Raw genomic sequence first — 18,855 nt, forward strand, 5'->3', positions numbered from 1 at the left:
AAACAAACAACTCAAGAAACCAACGTATATTCATGCTGTAGATACAGGCCATGGAGAAATATAATAAAATGTCCAGCACTGCAGGTTTGTTACTTTCAAGCAGATTTTCCTGTGGGCTGTGTTAAGATACTAAGTCACTAGCAGTTAGTTGAAGGAAATAGCTGAGTCTTCCTGTTTATAGAGGTAGTGGGCAAAAACATTGCTACTAAATAAAACTTACACTGAAATTGTAACATTGTCTGGTGCTCAATGTCCTATAAGCTTCTGTGGTAATTGCATCCTTACAGATAAATAAATCACTGTTACTGTTTGTCTTCTTATCTTGTTTTGACTAAAACTTCTTGAACATTCTATAAATTCTTTTGGCCTGAGGATAGAAAAAGAGGAATGTGTGTTTTTTGGGAATTTGTATATTGGACTGAATAATTCAATGGTCAGATGTAACCTCTGGTGTGTATGATTTTTAAAAAAAATATTTCTGTTAACTAATTTAGTTCGCTTTACTAAGGTTTGGGCACCTTTTACATCTTAAGACTGTCTTGAGGTCAAGCGTCACTTACTTTAAAAATTTGGAATACTAGAGAGCATCATATACTGTAAATGTAATGATGCTTTATTATGTCTATAATTTAAAATCTGTGTAACCATGTGCCTTTAAGAGTTCTGTAATTCCCCATTTGGTTTCATGGAGTGCTTTAAACATGGTGCAAGCTGATATGAGAGAAAGTATTTGTAGTCCATTTGGTAGCTTATATTTATTTCAAATGGAAGTTGTATGTTCAGAACTTAGTGTTAAAAAGGAAACACACACAATCCCCAAAACTTGAATTGAAAGAAGCTTATGTGTAAAGGTGTTTGCCAGGTTTCTGCCTAAAAATCTTGTGCTCATTACTCCCCTTTGAGAGAAAAGGCTAAGTGATTTGGGATTGTTCAGCATGGAAATGAGAAGTTTTGGGGTTGACATAATTGTAATCTTTCAGTAACCAGAGGGAGCTACAGGAACAAGGGAGAGAGACTTTTTACAAGGATTTACAAGAGCCTACAGGAGCAATGGAGAGAGACTTTTTACAAGAGCCAGTAGTGACAGGACAAGGGGGAATGGATTCAAATTGAGAGTAGGTATAGATTCAGTATTAGGAAGAAATATTTTGCTGTGAGGGTGGTGAGGCCCTTGCAAAGGTTGCCCAGAGAAGCTGTGGCTGCCCCATCCCTGGAAGTGTCCTAGGCCAGGTTGGATGGAGCTCTGAGGAACCTGGTCTAATGGAAGGTGTTCCTGCCCATGGCTGGGGGTGGAACTAAATGGCTTTAAAGTACCTTCCAACCCAGACCATTCTGTGATTCATTGTGTAAACCTGCATGCTAGCAGCTAGTTAGATGAATACTGTGACCTTCATGCTGTTGCATATTAAAAAAAAAAAAAAACAAATGCTTCTGTGAAAAAAAAAGGGCATGAAAATAGGTTTTTTTTATTATTTTGGTTTACTTTGCATGCAAATATGTAGAGTTTATTCCTTATCCTAAGATCTGGGAGCTTAGAGCACTTAATACTGTTGTGTCTTTTGCTGGTAAAGAAGTTGCATTTAGTTGTAGCCCTATCACCCCTAGTATTGTGTTCACGTAGCTCATGAACTTTATCCTTCTCAAGGAACAGATGGGTAAACTCTTCATTTGAGGCTTAATTAAATGCCATTAAAACTTATGATTTCAGTGTGTTCTAGATTGTTTTCTTGTTTTCCAGCTCTTATTACTTGATGACAACTAGGCAGATCTGGAATACAGGGGTTTCTTGTGGTGAAGTAAGGACATAGTGACCTTGATCATGTGTTACCATAACCATCCCCACCTCTTAGGGCTGATGGTTCCACTGTGTGGGAAATGCCTCTTAGGTAATATGATACCATCAAACTCCTGCTGCTTGTGACCTTTAGTCAGTCTCTGAATCTTTGGTTATCTGGATTCTTGAAAAATACAACTGCGTTTCTTAAAGCCATCAAGGACCTTCTCCATTTTTTGTTGTGTGATGTTTTTCCCCTGTAGAATGGTGTGTCCATGTCTTGACACAGCTGTTTAGTCTGTCACTTCCCTTAGACCTCTACTGCACATCACAGTTCCCTCTCTCTCTTTCTCCCTCTTTGAAATTAGCCTGTTTGCTCATTGCTTTGACCTTTAGCTGTCATAACAAGATTGGTGATCCAGAAGAAGAAATTTTTTTTTTCTGGCCTACTGAATGTTTATTTTCTGGCAATACCAACACATTTCTGTAGTCAAGAGTTGACCTTGGTCTCAGCTCCTGTGAAAGAGCCGCCAGTTAAAATGGTGAGGTGCCATTACTCTTGTCTCTTACTGTCCTTTGGTTACTCTCCAGAGAGAGAGGCTGGCAAAGGTGTCAGTTGTGCCAGGTTTTTTGTAATACTGCTATTCCTACAGGAAGGAAAAATGTCCATATATTAATGTCCATAGTGTTCCTCAGGCTTTCAAGTAAGCATGACTTATAGTCTGGCAGATTTTATTTTTAACTTAGTTGAAAGAACTCTTTTGACTTTGTGTGGATCAATGTGATTCCTTCTAAAGACAATTTTTTATCAAGCAGTTTGTGGAGATAGTATGGCTTGTTCTTCACATTTTATATTCACCAAGTTTTAGGATACTGAGAACACTACTGAAAAGCAAGAGAAGTAAACAGGAATTTCCACACTCGGCTTTTTGAAAAAAAACCCACAAATGTGTATCTTATGTATTTTTCCGACAGCATAGGTTGTAAACTCTGCCTGGTGGTTTCACAACAGTTCAGTCCTACATTTGTAAATAAAACATGATGTGTATTTGTGTGACCCATTTTCCTTAAGAGTACAAAAATCTTGTTGTCAACTAAATTTAAAGGAATGACATGGATATAAAGCTGTTTCTACAGATTCCCTTTAAACCACTTTGTTTGGTAGTCTGTGCCATCAGAAGGGTAATTAATTTATGGACTGTACAGCTGCTATATATAATATGTCAAACTCTGTGGCTGTAAATGATCTTTTGATAAGGTCAGGCTCTGAAGTGGAGTAACAGCTTGAGGTCTGATACCTACATCACATTTGCATGTACTAGGTAACATTTAAATGAGAGATGCTGTGTTTCTGCTGCATGGTCACAAATGGAGATGATCACCCCACCCCTCGGTGGAAGATTTGGATTATGCTGGCTGTGCAGAAATCTGGAAGGCAAAAGCTGTTTCTGTTGGTGTAGATGAAGCCAGACTGGCACCCATGAGGTTTGTCCCTCACCTAGGTGGCTTGTCATATGTCTGAGACACTCTTTGGGATGGGGTGGGCTGATGGCAGTGCAGTCACATGTCACCCCGGTGCACAGCTGAGCTGGTCACCCACAGTGCAAGCCCTCTGCGCATCCACAAGTCCTGTGCTGGACATCCTTTATCAGAACTAGTTTTGTGGGAAGGATTGTGCTTTTTGGTGGGTGTTTTTTCATAAAGGCTTTTCTACCTTCTCAGCACTTCAGAGTGGATAGTAAATGAGAAACTTGTTGGTCTTTCTCTTAAATAGTGTGCTTTTTCAAATTCTCTTGGGTTTTTAACTCCTGGTTTATTTTTTACTACTTTTAAAAGCAGCAAATATAGTCACCATTGCAGCAATGTGTTAATGGAAACAGCCAGCATCTGGAGATGTTTTGGCATGTAAGAATGACATTTAATAATTTTCTGAAAGGATACACAACTCTTAAGCAATATCATATTTCTAGAATAGTAGATATTTTATAATATAAGTGCTTTATTGGAAAACACTTAGTAGATGGTCTCTGCACTGCTGTTTCCCCAATTCTGCATGGCAGAAGCAGTATTATCTTTCTGTTGGCATAAGCTAAGCAATTAGACAGCAGTCATTTCACCATAGCTAGTCCATAACCATAGCTTTGATATAACTAAGACCACTAGTTAGTTGTCGTTATTGACCAAACTTTTGCTGATCGCTTTCAGAGAATGGAAATGAGTCATACTGAACGACCTTGTACAATTTACCTGTACTTTTAAAAATACCACTTATGCAAATCTTGTGCATTTGAAGCTCAGCTCTTGACCAGAGATGAAACTGTGATTATCTCCATAAAGACACAGACTGTATCTAACAAGAATGCCACTCTTCAGACTCTTTGTTTCCTCATGGACAGGGTTGCACATTCTCATGGGCCACTACCTAGGTTATGTGGTCTGAACTGTAGTCTGGAACTTATGCCTAACATGAATTTTCAGGAGAAAAACCTTTTTGTGCCTGTGTTTTAGATTTAACACTTTTTCATCTTGTCTACTGGATAGGCAGGAAGGCAGCTGCAAGCAGTCTGCTGTGCAAGTGCTCCAGGCAGGCAGCGGAAGGCATGCTACAGCTGTGGTTTGGTGTTTTGCTCAGGGAAATACCAGCCTTACACATTGCCACCCTTCCTACCCTCCACATCAGGCTGCTGCCACCTCAGTCATGTTGGTACAGCTGCTGCTGCAGCAAACCCCCCGACAAAAATAGGCATTCCTGTGGTTGTTCTTAAAATACGCATTTGCATTTGGAGGGCTCTGTATTGTTTGCAGGTTTTCTTTTTCAAATTAAGCAATGTGTTTTTGGACAACAAATATAAAATAAATTTTCCCATTCTGATCACTTTCCTAGGCTGGTTGACCTAGGTTTAGTATGGTTTAGTTTAAAGCTGGGTATGGTTTGGTTGTGGAGGACAGCCTCAGGACAGTTTTTAAGATCCAATGTACACCTCTTGTTTCTTGTGTTTTCTGCATGCTTATTTGAGAAAAATGTCATAGGATGAAGGAGCTCAGTTTAGTCTAGGAAGGGGTGGTCAGGGAAGGGCCTCAGGCACTGCTGTGTGCTCTCTGCTGCATCCTGCCCTCGCACTGCTTGCCTGGGGACTTCACACTCTTCTGTATCAGTTCTTATTTTGCTCGGGTTTCTGGCAATGAAATGTGATTTACAAATGTAGCTGTTTCACAATCTCCTTAAGTCATCCACGGGCATAGCTGCTGTTGACAGACACTGTTCCCACCACTCTTTCCAGAGGGTGCTGCCATCTCCCTGCTGCTGCAGCGTGGCTCATTGTGCCATACTCCATGTGACTGGCCTGGTGAGTTTCCCTGTTTTGATGTTGATGAGTTGAGTTTCATGCTGTTCAGTCTCCTGGTGTGCTTCCTTGTGCACCCCCATGAGCTGTGTTGGCAGGAACAGGATGAGAATGGGAAGGATGCAGGAGAAGGGCAGGGATGCTTATTTTAGCAGTAATGCTGCTGTATGCCAACTCTAAGTGACCTTAATCCTAGTCAAAGGTCCTGCTTTTCGTCACTCTTGGAATTAATGCTTCAGAGAATGGAACCTTATTAGGGTTTATTACAGTGCCTGGAGTGAAGAGGAGTGAGCAGAGGCTGCCACATCCCACAGGTGTTAGGAGCACTGGATCCTGCTAGATCATCTTTGTCTTTTTTAGCTCACTAACCAGCCTCTGAACACCTCACAAGTACTACTGGAAGCCAGCTTGATGCAGTGAGCATCCTTAACCAAAGTGTGTCGTGTAAAACTGTTTAATTACTTTGTCTCACCTGATGAGAAGGTTTTGGTCAAGGTTGTGCTTGCTAGGTGATAACAGATACAACATGGGTTTAAAAACAAACTCGAAGAAACTTTCCCCTTCTAAAGATAAAGCAATAAAAGGCTTGGTTGGGTGGTTATTAAAGAAATTTCTTTTATTCTCTCTTTTCTGTGGGATAAAGCTGATGGAGGCAGCTGCTGAAGGGTGATACTGCAGTGAGGTTAATTGGCAACTGAAACACTGCTGCAGTTTCTTTTCAGAAAGAAGAAAGCAAAATTATTGAAGTATCATTTGCTAGTGGAAGCATGATTAATTTCATATATATGAGGAAACAAAATTAACTAGTGCTGCCCTCTTGCAGTTCAACAGCAAGGCAGGCATTAAACTAATGTCACTACAGTTACCACTTTGTGATGTTTAGGTACAATTGCAGTTTTTATGAATAAAAGGTATATAGGGAGAATTTCCAGTAATCTTCTAGATGGAATATAACACTATGATTGCCTCATGCAGCAGCGCTTGGATCTGAAATCTCCTAAATCTAATGGAAATTAAGAAACCCTATTTCTGTGAAAACCAATTTCCAAAATTCATATGGCAGGTACTTTCTTAGGAGCAGTATCACTTGCCAAGGAAGCAAAACAGATAATCTTCTTCCCTTTTTTTTTTTTTTTTTTTTTTCTTTAAGTACTAAAGATGTCCTGGGTACAAGTGTCTGTTCTGCAGCTGGGGACATGGTGACTTTGGTGGGGGCCACTGATCTCCTCAGTTAACTCTGGGTGAGTGGAAGGTAATTTTTCAGGTATGGACCCACAGGGACCTGCTTTGTCCTCCTCTTCACATGGAAGTGGTGACTCCAAAGATTTCATGCCTTCCTATGGCTGTCTTCAAAAGCTGGAGAAGCCATTTGCTCCCTTCTCTGAAGAAAAGTTTTTTGACTCCTGAAAATCTGAAGTATGTCTAAAATCATTCCTTTTGTACAGTCATAAACTGGTGCTGCTGCAGTCTTTGAGACATTCACTGTTCTGAACAACACCAGGTGTGTGTGTTGGGGATAAACAAGCAATTAACTAATCTGTACTTACACAGTGTGCAGAGCTCCATTTGTGGTCTTTAACAGGCTTTTTTTTTTTGTTAGATTGAAGTGTTTTTTAGTTTTTTTCATGGTGTAGCTATGCACTCTGCACTGCTAATAATCTGAGAGTTTTTTCCTAAGCAAAGACTTACATTGTGTGTGTGTGTTTTATTTTGGTATATGCCATATTTTAAGTATTTTTTTTCATTATTCTTGTCTGTCTAAAATACTTAAAAAGAGCACTTCCTCATCACCCACCATTCATGTTAAGTAACAGCAGGGAAGAGGGACCTGAGATGTTGCTTAGGCTTGAAAAATGTAGAGATAGACAGCTGTTGAAGATAGGTGGCTTAGAAGGACAGGTATAATAGAAGGGCCAGAGATAGAAGAGTGAAAAATCCTAATGAGGAGGTAAGGTTATTGTAGATAGATAGAATGTAAGAGAATAGAGATAGTAGTAAAGGTAAACTCACTCCTAAAGAGTTACAGCTGTGCTAATTATCAAGAATTAGGAACAAGCCTGCCCTTAATAGACCACAGCTAGATCCAATTAAGATGAGTATTGTAAAAGAGTAGGTTAGCTAGTCAAAAAGGTTAGATGGAGTTTGTTGGCTGTGCTGAGGAGGAATCAGTACTGTGAAGAGCTGCCCAAGAGACATCACCAAAAATATATGAAACCTTTACAACAAGATAGCAACAGGTTATCATGAGAGATTTAAAGGCAGTTTGAGGAATTTTGATCAAGTCTTCAGCTGAGCAGGGAACAGGAGATGGGTGGGTTGAGAGTTCTTCTGCCATTTTCAGGGTGGGCTGTATACACTGCACCTTCTGAAATCTTGTTTCAAAAGTTAGAGTTCTGAGGATCATGCTGATGGTGCTCTGACATTTGCTTTGGTTCTTTCTGCTTCATCCTGTATGCTTTTGATGGAGCAGACACTAAGCTCCGTTTAAGATACCTAGAAATAGCAGTGTTTTGTACTCGTTTTACAGTAAGAGAGCCTAACTTTTTTTTAATATTATGTGCTTTACTTACTTCAAAATTGTTATATTCTAAAAGAAATGTATTGGTGTGAACTATAGTGGATGCTTTTTGCCAGTGGCATGTAACGTGTCATTGTTCAGAGCACTAATGGCCACTTAAGATTGCAAATCAAGCCTCTTTCTGCTCTTGGCACTGATCTAACCAGTACATACAGTGTCTCTTTGGCCTCATGGGGCATTCTGCCTGTCATTTCTTCCAAGGCTTCATTGTTGTATTGGGAAGCATGTTGAGTTTGAAAGGATCCCGAAGTGTGTGTGTTAAATTATTGTGTCTGCTCAGCCCACCCAAGATAAGACTTAGTGTTTCATCTTGCAGTTAAGATTGTTCGGTGACTTGATGAAACGTAGGGGTTGGGACAAGTTGGGAATGTAGGTTCTTGGTCAATACCAGTGCCACAGCTGTGTGTTGAGGCCCATGGCTTTATTAGGGTCCTTCATGGTATGCCCTTGCCTTTTATGCTTTATCATCTTCCACCAGGCAGTTTCTTAGTCCTTTCCCCGTGTATTAATCACAGTAGTTGTCTGGCTGACTTCATGCTGCAGAGCTGTGTTCAGCTGACTGCCATCTCTTTTTTTAGATCACTGCAGAGGTCGATTCCTCCAGTCGATCAGGAGCTGCTGGATAATAAAAACACTTACCATAGTTATCTAGATTGTTAATCCTGGGGAAAATACACAAAACCAATTGTGTGCTGTCCTAATTATATGTGTTCTTATGAACCTATTAACCTTATCATCAACTGTTTCTGATGGTGGAAAAAAAGTGCTGCCCCTCCTTGTTTTTTGACTGGAGACACAGAGTTCCCCCCACCCCCTTTTTTTTTTTTAACTATCCCACTGTTCTCTGGAAATTGAAACTTTAATCCAGAGTTATTTAATCTGCTTGCAAATCTCGAAAATAATAAACTATTTCAAGAATGATAGAAGAGTCAAAATACACGCAGTACAATATTCACAAATACTTTTGTTTTGACATTTATCTTACTGTAGTCGTTCTGCCAATTGGCTTCAGGCACGGCTACCAAAAGAATGAACACATGTTGCATTCATTAGTTCTCATCTGGCTGTGCTTCGTCGTGCAAGACAGACAAAATCATGATCACATTAAATAGATTGTAATGCATTTGTAATACGAGTTCCCTTCTGCTGGATAGAATGATAGCTTTGCAAAGCTGCTGCTTTTAAGCCATGATATTTTGCTTAGTTTTCATATAATGGATATGAGTATATTGCCAGTGATGTCATTGCTTTTTCGTCTCAAAACGATGTCATGTGAAAAATATTCCAATATAACACTGAGCGAACTGCTGCCCCCTTCTTCCCCCCCATGTGAACTCCCCGTGTCACTGCTTCTGTCACTGACGATAGATGGATGTGTGCCGTTCCTGACAGACAGACACGCTTTGAAACAATAATGGTGTATCTGTGTCTGCCGAGGGAGGGTGTTGTCGTTAGTCGCTGCTGGTGGTTCTTTATGCCCGAGCGCGGGCAGACGGGTGCCTGTGGGCTGGCGATGGTCCGTGCAGCGCCGTGCCCCCGGCCGTGAGCACCGTGCGGCGCGGCTCACCGGCGCGGGGGTGTCGGTTCTGACGGCTGCTGTGCCCGTGGGGAGGGTGCAGGACCCTGCCCGTGTCCGAGCAGCTGCAGCTTTCCCGTTCGGGAGCGGCTCGGCGGGCTGCGCTTCCCAGCCGAGCAGGCCCCGGGGGGCCGCGGCCCCCGGCCGGTGCCGCAGCGAGCGCGTGGTCGCCGCCTGAGGGCGGCCCCGGCCCGGCCCGCCCCCGCCTCCCGCGCTCGCTCTGGGGCAGGGGGACGGGCGGCGGGACCAGCAGGGCTCGGTGGCCCGGGACCGTGTGCTGGGCGCCCGGCGGCCGGGCCGGGGCGCGGGAGCTGTAGCTGAGGCGCGGCGGGGCCGGCTCGGCGGCGCCGGCGGCCGGGGGGATGGAGGAAGGCTTGTCCTGCCTGGCCGCAGCCTGCGACCCCTCGGCGCTCGCCACCTTCTGCACGGGTAAAGTACCGCGCTGCCCCGCGCCGGGAGGGCTCGCTCAGGGTGATCCCCAGCGCTCTCCGCCCCGCGTTTCCCATCCCTGCAGGGGAGAAAGGGAAGCCTGCCAGCGCCGGGGTAGGCTCTGCCTTGCGAGGTGTGAGAGTGGCTGCGCGCCCCCGGCAGCAGCCCGCAAGGTGTGCCTGCCCAGGGGCTGAGGGGCTCGCTGCCGTGCGGCATCCGCACCGCCAGAAAATTGACAAAAGAAAAACAAGTAAATAAAATCGGGAAGTGTGCGGATAGCGGAGGAGGCGACAGGGTGATAAAGATGAAGCTAATGCTCGCTGGACGGGAGGCGCGGAGCAGCGCGGGTCCCTTCGGCCCGGGGCTGGGACAGGCAGGAGTTTGGTGCGGGGCACCTTCCGCAGCCCTCCGGGAAGGGCGGCTCCGGAGTGTCCAGCCTTTCCTTTGGCCCTCTCGGTTTGACGCTCCCCGAGGGAAGAGCCGGAGGAACCCGGCGGGACTCGCGGGGCCTCAGGCAGGCGGCAGTAAAGGCTCGTTCAGCGTGGGGAGAGCAGAACTGCGCCTGCTGCAGCTTTCTGTGCCTGAGGAACCTGTATTTGCCCTTCAGAACTAAGGGCTTTTTCCTCTTCTCCCTTTGTTTTTACCAGTGTCATAACAAAAATGAAATATTTCCGTGCATATTTCCTTTCTTTAGACAGCTGCTCTCAAAACAGCCTCTCTTGAGTGCAAATTAGGTAACTAATTTAGTAGCGTTCTGACTGTAGCTACCAAAACTATATCGTCTTAAAAAGACCAACCAACCAAATAACCCTAAGCAAGAAATCCTGTCAGAGATAAAGTGTGTTCCTCTTGTACACGGAGTAGAAGTGTTTTACTGCGAGTGAAACAGACACCAGCGAACGCTCCTTTGTTTGCTGATTCATGCCGTGCAATTTGGATACAAACGCAGCATCTTGCCTGTGAAACTTACGGCTGAAAATACGATGGTCTACAGAAAAGTTTTCTTAAAAAAAAAAGCAAGTGCTTAATGCATAGATTTCTATGGGCATTTAGTGGAAGAAAGGAATGACCTTGCTATAGTGTACTTTGTTAAAGTGAGCAATGTGCACTGTACTTCATCTGCTTCAGAATTCAAAGCATTTGGTTTAGAATTCAAGATGTTGCAACCCTCAAGAAAGAGGGGAGGGTAAATTGGAAATGTTAGCATTTTAAGTGCTTTGTGTTATTTTTTTTTTTTTTTTTGCAGGCTTACAAGGATTTTTACTGTAGAGAAGAAAAGCTAATGTTTAGCTGTTTGTCTTCAGAACAAAATTCAAAAAATAGCATTTTTTTTATGGCTATAGCTTGGGGCATTGTTACCAGTATGTAGAGCTTTATGTGACCAACATTTCCACTGACTTTAATGGCTTTTAACAGAAGTTTCTGTGATTGTACAAAATGTAACAGTGTCTCAAACTTTAGCTTGAGGCGTATCTTGAAGTTCCAAAGTGAGTGGGACATTATGGACTTACCTTTTACGTTTGTATAGAAATCCGGCAAAATAAGATGCGAGAAACGCATTCTTTTCTGAATGAATTTTCTTCTGCGTCTTTTCTGCATCTAAAATATTGATAATGGACTGAGCATTTTGCTGGATAAGAGTTGGCATTTTCAATTAAAAGAAAATGTGGCTTTGGATATTCTTAGCAGGGCAGTGTGTTTTGTTGATTTAAAACTTTATTCCTACTTGTACGGTTAAACCTAATATGCCTTTATATCAGGTTTTCCGATGACTGTATGTTGGGTTGTGTGTAAAGTTAGAGTGATAAGAAACCAGTATGATGGAGGATCAACAAGTGCTTTGTTCCTGTGAAATCTCTGACTTCAGCCTTGAGGGCTTTGAGCAAATTTGCACTGGTAACAAGTATGGAAACGCCTGAGATTAAGTTATAGAAAGTATATTTTTTTTCTTCTTTTTGTTGGGCTATACATGCTCATTCTTGCTTTATTTAATGGAGCTTAAGGCTTTATACTAGCAATAGGGTATTTCAGGTGAGGGTTTTGCGTATAATTTTTTGTTTTTAAATAAGGATCATAAAGTGTATACTTTAGGATATATACATACATATATATATGTATAGTATACTTTCCTATAGGAACTTTATTATGTTTAACTGTGCTTTGTTTGGTGCACAGGTATCATTGTACATACCTCTCATTGCCCATTTCTTGCCAAAGCTAAAAACTAATTCCGAATTCAGCAGTAAAGAACTAGCATTTCCTTTTAATATTTAGGGTACAAGTGCTGATAAGCAGCTTAATAAATATTTTTAAAAAGCTTGTCTGGTGTCAGTAGGAATGATTTTTTTTTTTTTTTTCTAATTAGCTTTTTATAATTAAAGCTAAGGCAAAGACATGTCCCATAGGAAGAGGATAGCTGTCAGATTCGATATGGGTTGGAATTTATCTCAGACAATACGGATCAGGATAAAAATTTTCAGTTGGACCAAGGGGAATATTTACCTGCAAACAAATCTTCAGTTGGCATGTTTCTAGATTAAATATTCGCCTCCAGCAGCACTTGGCATTGAAATTGGTATTTGTATATGGGGAAAAAACCAAACAAACTCCAACATTCTAGTATTTTTAAGCTTGATTGCTTTCAGACTCTTTATTTGTATGCATTTGTTTTTAATGTTAAGACTAGTAGAGAGTTAGCTTAGGGTTTTTTCACAGCGGGGTTGGCCAGTTGCTGGAGACATTGATGGCAAAGGTGGGGCTCTGTCTGTGGCTCTGCAGGGTTTCTCCTGGGGTGACCCTGAGTCTGCCTTGGGCTTGGTGCCTCTAGCAAGGGGCTGTCACTGTGCTGTGGAGGGCACCTCGACTGGCAGTGGCTTTGCCACCTGCCTCGCTGGCAGGCAGTGACAGTGGCTGGCACATACTGCTGTTCCTGCTGTCTTGCTTCCCTTGCACAGGTGCTGGTGCAGAAGTATTTAATTTGAATTACTATCTGACATAAGGGACTGTGCTGTATGTATTTGGGTGTTACAAGAGCCTTTTTCTTTCTAGTGCATGCAGTGCTATGTGTACACAATATAAAATTCCAAATACTGTAGAGGTTGGGAGGGGTTTTTATCTCACACTATTTAGAAGCCCAGTACCTTGCCTCAGTAGAAGTCTCGTTTCTTTAACTTTATAGTTTCCTTTTAAAACTGTAGTATCATTTTTGGGTAACCTTTTTTTCTGTTTTGCCAGTTAAGATCTCTAGCTGGCTCCGAGCAGTTCTAGGAACACGTATTAGTCATCAGAAGGTGGTTGAGGGGATAATAGTGACTTGTGCAGGCTAATGGTTAGTGTTTTTTTAGCAGTTGCAGAAAGTAATTGCAAGTTGAAGTAACTGCAAGCCACACTTGGAAGTTGCTGAAGTATCGGAATTGGTGAAATGTCAGAGGTGGAGTTGACGCAGCAAACTTGTCATTAAAGGTCAGCTAGAAAGGTTCAGACTGCAAGCACTTTCTCAGCACCAAGTCTTTGCTCTCAAATTTTGAGTAATGCCCTGATTAAAAAAGTATATTTATGAACCCTGCATCACACCCCTGCTTGACACAGAGAAGTAAGTTCAGCAGGAAAGAAGTGGCATTGGAAACTTCCCTCTTACAGCAGACTTCTTCAACTTGCTCCTTCTGCACAGAGCCAGAGCAGCTTTGAGAGCAGAACTTGCAAAGAAGTACAGGAAAAAGTGCTGGACATGCAGCTCCTGCCCTGTGAGCAGGGAGGAAGGAATAACCAGACATGACAGCTATTAGTCACAGCTCTTTATTGCCTGATGAGAATATGCCCTTGTGCATCATAAAACCAGGATTTAGACATGTCTTCTTGCTTTGCTCTACTCTTCCAGCACCTTTTTTGTTCTTTGTATGTTCAAAAAACGCATTAATTTGTTGGGGTTTGCCCTTGTTTGCCTGTGAAGCTCTTCAGAAGCGTTTAAAACCATGGTAATATCCACAGTCTGATACCTAAAGTGCATCAAAGGGAGTGTTCACTTCCATGCGAACCTGGTTTGAGTTGACCCTTCAGGTTTTTGCGTGATTTGACTTACTTGGTAAATAAATGCTGCAATGTCTTGAGCATTAGGCTATTTTTTGAGATTGCTTTTCTTAGATTATAAAGGTGAAAAAATCAGAGCTGCAAGTGTCACCCTGAGTGGTTTGCACTGATGGTGTGCAGTTTCTGTGCTGGGGTTATGTTGTGTGTGTGGTGGCAGAGTGGCCCTGAGGGCTGTTGGGCAGGGGCTTGGCAGGAGCTGGCCAGTGAGCTGGTCCAGCTGAAAACTAACTGGGGATGGAAAAAGTTTTCTATCAGGTAACCACCAAAAATTAGGTCCTGAAGCAGATACTGAGGCAGAAACAGCAACTTGATCCTTCAAGGAAGATCGCACCTTTTAGCAGCAGCCCACAGTTTGACTGGCTTAGGAGCAAGTGAAACCGTGTCCAAGACTGTAGTGCTACAGACTGAATCTATATTAAAATTAGAACAATTTGTTGTTTTGACTTTTGATTTGACCTTAATGTATGGAAACAAAATCATTGTCTTCCAGTGTTTCTGCTTGCTTTCAGCTTCAGAGTCTTAAATGATTATTGGACAGAACTGAAGAAAACATCTAATGGCTTTCACTGAAGAAATCTTCTAATTGCCCATCTTCACAATATTCTATGCATTTTTGCAATCAAGGAAATCTTTAGGCACGTAATGAAATGAAAAACTGCTGAGAAGAAAAAAAAAATTGACAAACATTTTTTTCTTTAAAGGATGCAGTCTAAACTTTTAAAAATATCACTCTGTACTAGAAATAATTCTGTTTTATGAGAGTTTTGTTCAGCGAGGGCAGAGCTGTGCTTCTGGCCCTGCTGTGGCAGGGTCACTTGTCCTGTCCACCTTTCTGGGAAGTCTCCCCCAGCTCCCCCAGATATACATGTTGCGTGTCACGGAACGCTCTGGCATGAGAACTTAGTCCTGTACAACTTGCAGGCTGCAAGAATGGTCACACCTAGTTAGAGTGTGGGCTTGCACGGGAATTGCAGAGGGCTAAGTGAAGGCAGAAACTTGGAGCATGTTGACACAGTAGGTTAGTAAATGTGGATTAGTAGGTTAAACAAGCTGGCATTTAGTCTTGAGTAAGAGCAGTGTGCTTGTGTAGTTACAGCATGGAAGCTGAGATGCTGTTAACTCTCTCTTGGGCTCACTCCCTGCTGATTTATTTGGCCATACCCCATATTGCAGCCCCAAAAAATGTGTTTTGTTAAAATTAAAATAAAAGTTGTCAAATAAGATTATGAGAAAGGTTAGTAAAGATGCTGAAAAGTTATAAAATAATTTTGTTCCTGTTTGTGTATTCTGTTGTGGTGGGAGGAATTCCTTCATGCATGAAGGATCCTGGTATTACGTGGAAATAGTATTCTCCTGGATGGTTCTTTTTTATGTATAAATAGCTGAATTAGCATAGCTAATGCTTAGTAAGTGTATGTGGAATTAATCAGTCCTAAAACATAAGCATTAGTGGAATAAACTAGATAATTCAGTGGTTTAAGATAATAGCTGCTTTCAGAGTAACTATTATCTTTTTGGCTTTAGATTGTTCCCTGCGCAGTTATCAAACAAATACAAATCTCCAGGGTTTAAAAGAGAGAATAAAACTGAATTGCAAACACTGGAGACCTACAATATGTAGCTTTTTCCAGAGTACTTTTCACTATGAGTTGGAGTGTATTAGTAAAAAAACTGTAAACTTTATTTCTGTGGGTTCAGGGAGGCCTAACCTAGCATTGCTGTTCCTGATGCGTTACAAAAAGCTGGAAGTGTTACCCAGTGATAACCAAAGAGCTTTGGCATGAATCTGCAAGGGCCCAACAGCTGATGTGGCAGTGGTGGGTTGAACGGCAATTCAGAGGCTCTCTGGTTGTGTTGGTGCTCATGTACTTTTGCAGAAAAACTGCCTTTTTTTTTTTTTTTTTTTTAAGTTTGTGTCCTTTAGCAAATAAAAATTCATTTTTTTGAGGTGGTTTTGATTGTTATCAGTTCTTGATTGATTAATGCCTTAATTTTGAGGAAGAAGGAAGTAAATGGAGAAAAATGCAACTTATGTGTAATTTGTGACACTGCTGTCACTAAGTCCCAACCATATTCAAGTTTTGTTTTCCTGTCAAGTATTCGTAGCTCTTGCAGTAATACTGGGCATATCCATGATCAGTCACTATTGCTATTTGCAGGGCTATGTTTCTTTACTTGAAAACTGTTACTTTGTAGCAAATAGTAGGAAAAGAAACCTGAAGGTTTTTTTTATGCTTCAGAGACCCCATCTATAGGAAGATCAGATAAGTAATCTGTTTACGATACAAAATTTGATGTGTTTAAGCAACTTTGACAGATATATCCCTTTTGAGTGTACAAAATCTGGCAAACATTCCACACAGAAGTGTGCTTCCCTGCAGGGTCCTTTGAGAAGAAAGGAAAAAGCATCCTTACAGAAAGGCATTTTTCCCATGTAAGCAAATTCCATGTGCACATGTATGTGATTTATCAACAGTGACTGTGATAGTTCAATTTTGTGTAGGACTTTTACATAAAATACCTTCAAGGTGAAATTTTAGAAGGTTTTAGCCTGCCTATGCAAATCAAAATGTTCTGTTCAGTGATTGATTTTTCTCTGGGAAGTTGTAGCATCATGTAACAGTTTCCCAGTGTTTGTGTTTGCTTTGCTTCAGTTCTGAAATCTGCTTTGTGGTTTGGCCTAAATAAAAGTGAGACCTATTTCCTCCCTTTTCTGGGGAGTTTTCCATTTCATGTGGAATAGTGTCACGGTTAGCAACTGAAATTATGTTTGAAACTGGCTTCAGTTTTATGTACTCATTTCTGCAGAAGCAGCCTAACTGCAGCTTTATAAAATAGATGTGCAGTCACACAGAGAGATGTCTGCTATGCTGTTCAAGAGTTCTTCCGTGTCATGAATTAAATCTTTTCATTTCACAATTACCTCATTTGTTTCTAGGGCATTTGCGGGAACTTGATGATAGTGTCCTTGCTAAGGAGAGTGCGGCAGCAACACTCGGTGACAGGTCTGCAGTCTGAGTTGTCTAAAAGACTATCTTTGCAAAATAACAAATGTTAATATTGATGTTTCTACAGCTCTTGAGAAGCAGTGTGTTGCAGGACAGTCAGTCTCCTGTCAGGCAGCAGCAGCCACAGCACAGGAAAGGTGTGAGCAATGCTTTCCACCCACACCTTGTTTACAGCTGTTACTTCACCAGGGCTGTTTAACTGCTAACATAACAAAACAAAAGATCTTAGCTAAAGAACCAGTCAGTTTAATTGTATTTATGCTCAGTCCCCATTTTTGAGGGTGGCTGTTGACTTTCACCAGTGATACTTCTTGTTGCTCTCTGGCTTGTGTTTTCTGCACATAATGTGCAGATATTCCGTTTATTTCTCACTTGTTCTGCCGGTGTAGTAACCGAATTGGAGACGGTGACTAATGTGTGATGAGTAGTCGTAGATACCACCTTCCAGGCTGGTTGTGTGGGAGCCATGTGCTTTATCCTTGAAATCAAGCAGATCGCTTAGCTATGTCTATAGTACAGCTGGTCTTTATGGAGATGGGTTAGTTGTTTCTTGGCAAAAAAAACCCCAACCAAACTGAACTGCTGTGGATTTGGTTCCACCTGGAGCAAACACGAGCTGGTGTAGAGATGTTCCTCTAATACCAAAGCTGCAAGCGGTTGGAGAAGCCATGGAAGCTTCTTGGAGGTGAACAAAAGCAGGATTTTGCTGCTGTTGCAAGTGCTGTGTTGGATCAAGTTTGTGATCAGAGAGCTTTAGTCTTGCGTTCCTAAGAAACAGCGTATTTTTAAAACTACCAAAACCAAACCTTGTGTTTGTTCTTGCTTACAAGACACAGGAGAGGTAGGATGGCTGTGAGACGGTATCCCCTGCAGCAGGGAGGGTAACACAGAGTTGGGATAAGGGGTGCCTTCTGCAGGAGATGCAGCCCAGGGGGATGGACAAAGTATGATGGCCTTGCAAGCACAACCGGCTGCCCCGGCCCTGCTGCGGCAGAATGAATACTCCCACCTGGAGTACTGGAATGAATACTTCCACCAGAGGGCTTGTCTCTTAGAGGCCATTTTTTTTTTCAAGGGAGGGAGCAGATTGTCATCCTTAGGTTTTGGATAAGAAGATACAAAGAGGGACAGTAGCTCTTCAAGGTCACTTTAGCTTGTCAGAGTGGAAGTTCACAGTTGGCGTTTTACTGAATGGGCTCTGGTATGGAGAGGTAATAAAGCAGCGGCCACATAGGGCTGTGAGTAAGTGGAAGGAATTCCTATACCTGAAATACCAGAAAACTAAGATAAGGCAGTGAGTTAGTGAGTCTGTTTCAAGACAGGTTTTCCCTTTATCTGAAATCGCCGTGTCCTGTGACTTGGCGCGATAAGAGCCGTGAAATAGTGCTGTGTATGCCAGCGCTGGTGCCTCCCCCTGCTCCGGGGTAAACACATTTTTGCTGAGCACAAAAATGTTCAGATCCTGCTTTTTCCAGCACTGCTGAGAGGGAAGGTTTTCCCTGCAGGGTAGATGAGTGTTTTGGGAGAAGGAGGTCTGTATTTCTTTGGGAAAGGAAATGAATACTACAGGCCAGGTTTCTATTTTTCTTGATGGAGTTTTGCATAGTGGCACTTAGGATAGATTGGCTTAGAATAGCACAGAATGAGATCAAAGAAACGGTTTGTACAGTGGTATTTTTGATGTTACAAATTAGATATTTACGAGTCCTGGGGGAAAGAAATGCACAGCACAATGAAGCAGCCAGTACAGAAAATTTAAGAAACGTTCTAGCACTTATTTACAGGGATAATGCCTAGCCTGATTTCTAGATAACAGAAACTAGAAATCATTAATTTTTGTGCCAGGATTTAAGATGAGTAGAATTTTGTAAGTAAACATTGCATGGTACAAGATAAAATGTATCCATAAAAGAAGAGCCTATTTTGTTTTGCCTGATGTTATCTCACTTAATGATTTCAGTGCTTCTCTGTTTTGCTGCTGGTACTCTAGAATTGATGAGAATATAGCAATCTTAGAGTAGAAACTTCTTTCCTCTAGGGGAAAAACGTACTTGTTAAAA

At 42.0% G+C, this 18,855-nt stretch overlaps 1 protein-coding gene across 2 annotated transcripts in view; it reads left to right on the forward strand.

Moving 5' to 3' along the window:
* Nucleotides 1-18,855, forward strand: part of EML4 (EMAP like 4) — a 147,931-nt gene that overhangs the window by 51,092 nt on the left and 77,984 nt on the right. Inside the window, exon 1 of one of the 2 annotated variants that reach the window (XM_041477037.1) lies at nucleotides 9,518-9,701. The exons of the other annotated variant lie outside the window; for it this stretch is intronic. Within the exon in view, the coding sequence (XP_041332971.1) occupies nucleotides 9,635-9,701 (67 nt within the window). The 5' untranslated portion in view covers nucleotides 9,518-9,634. Of the gene's footprint in view, nucleotides 1-9,517; nucleotides 9,702-18,855 lie in introns of those variants that run through there. 2 annotated transcript variants of the gene reach the window in all.

This window comes from Pyrgilauda ruficollis, unplaced genomic scaffold, assembly GCF_017590135.1.
Source record: "Pyrgilauda ruficollis isolate IOZ18807 unplaced genomic scaffold, ASM1759013v1 scaffold4, whole genome shotgun sequence".
NCBI classification, from domain to species: Eukaryota; Metazoa; Chordata; class Aves; order Passeriformes; family Passeridae; genus Pyrgilauda; species Pyrgilauda ruficollis.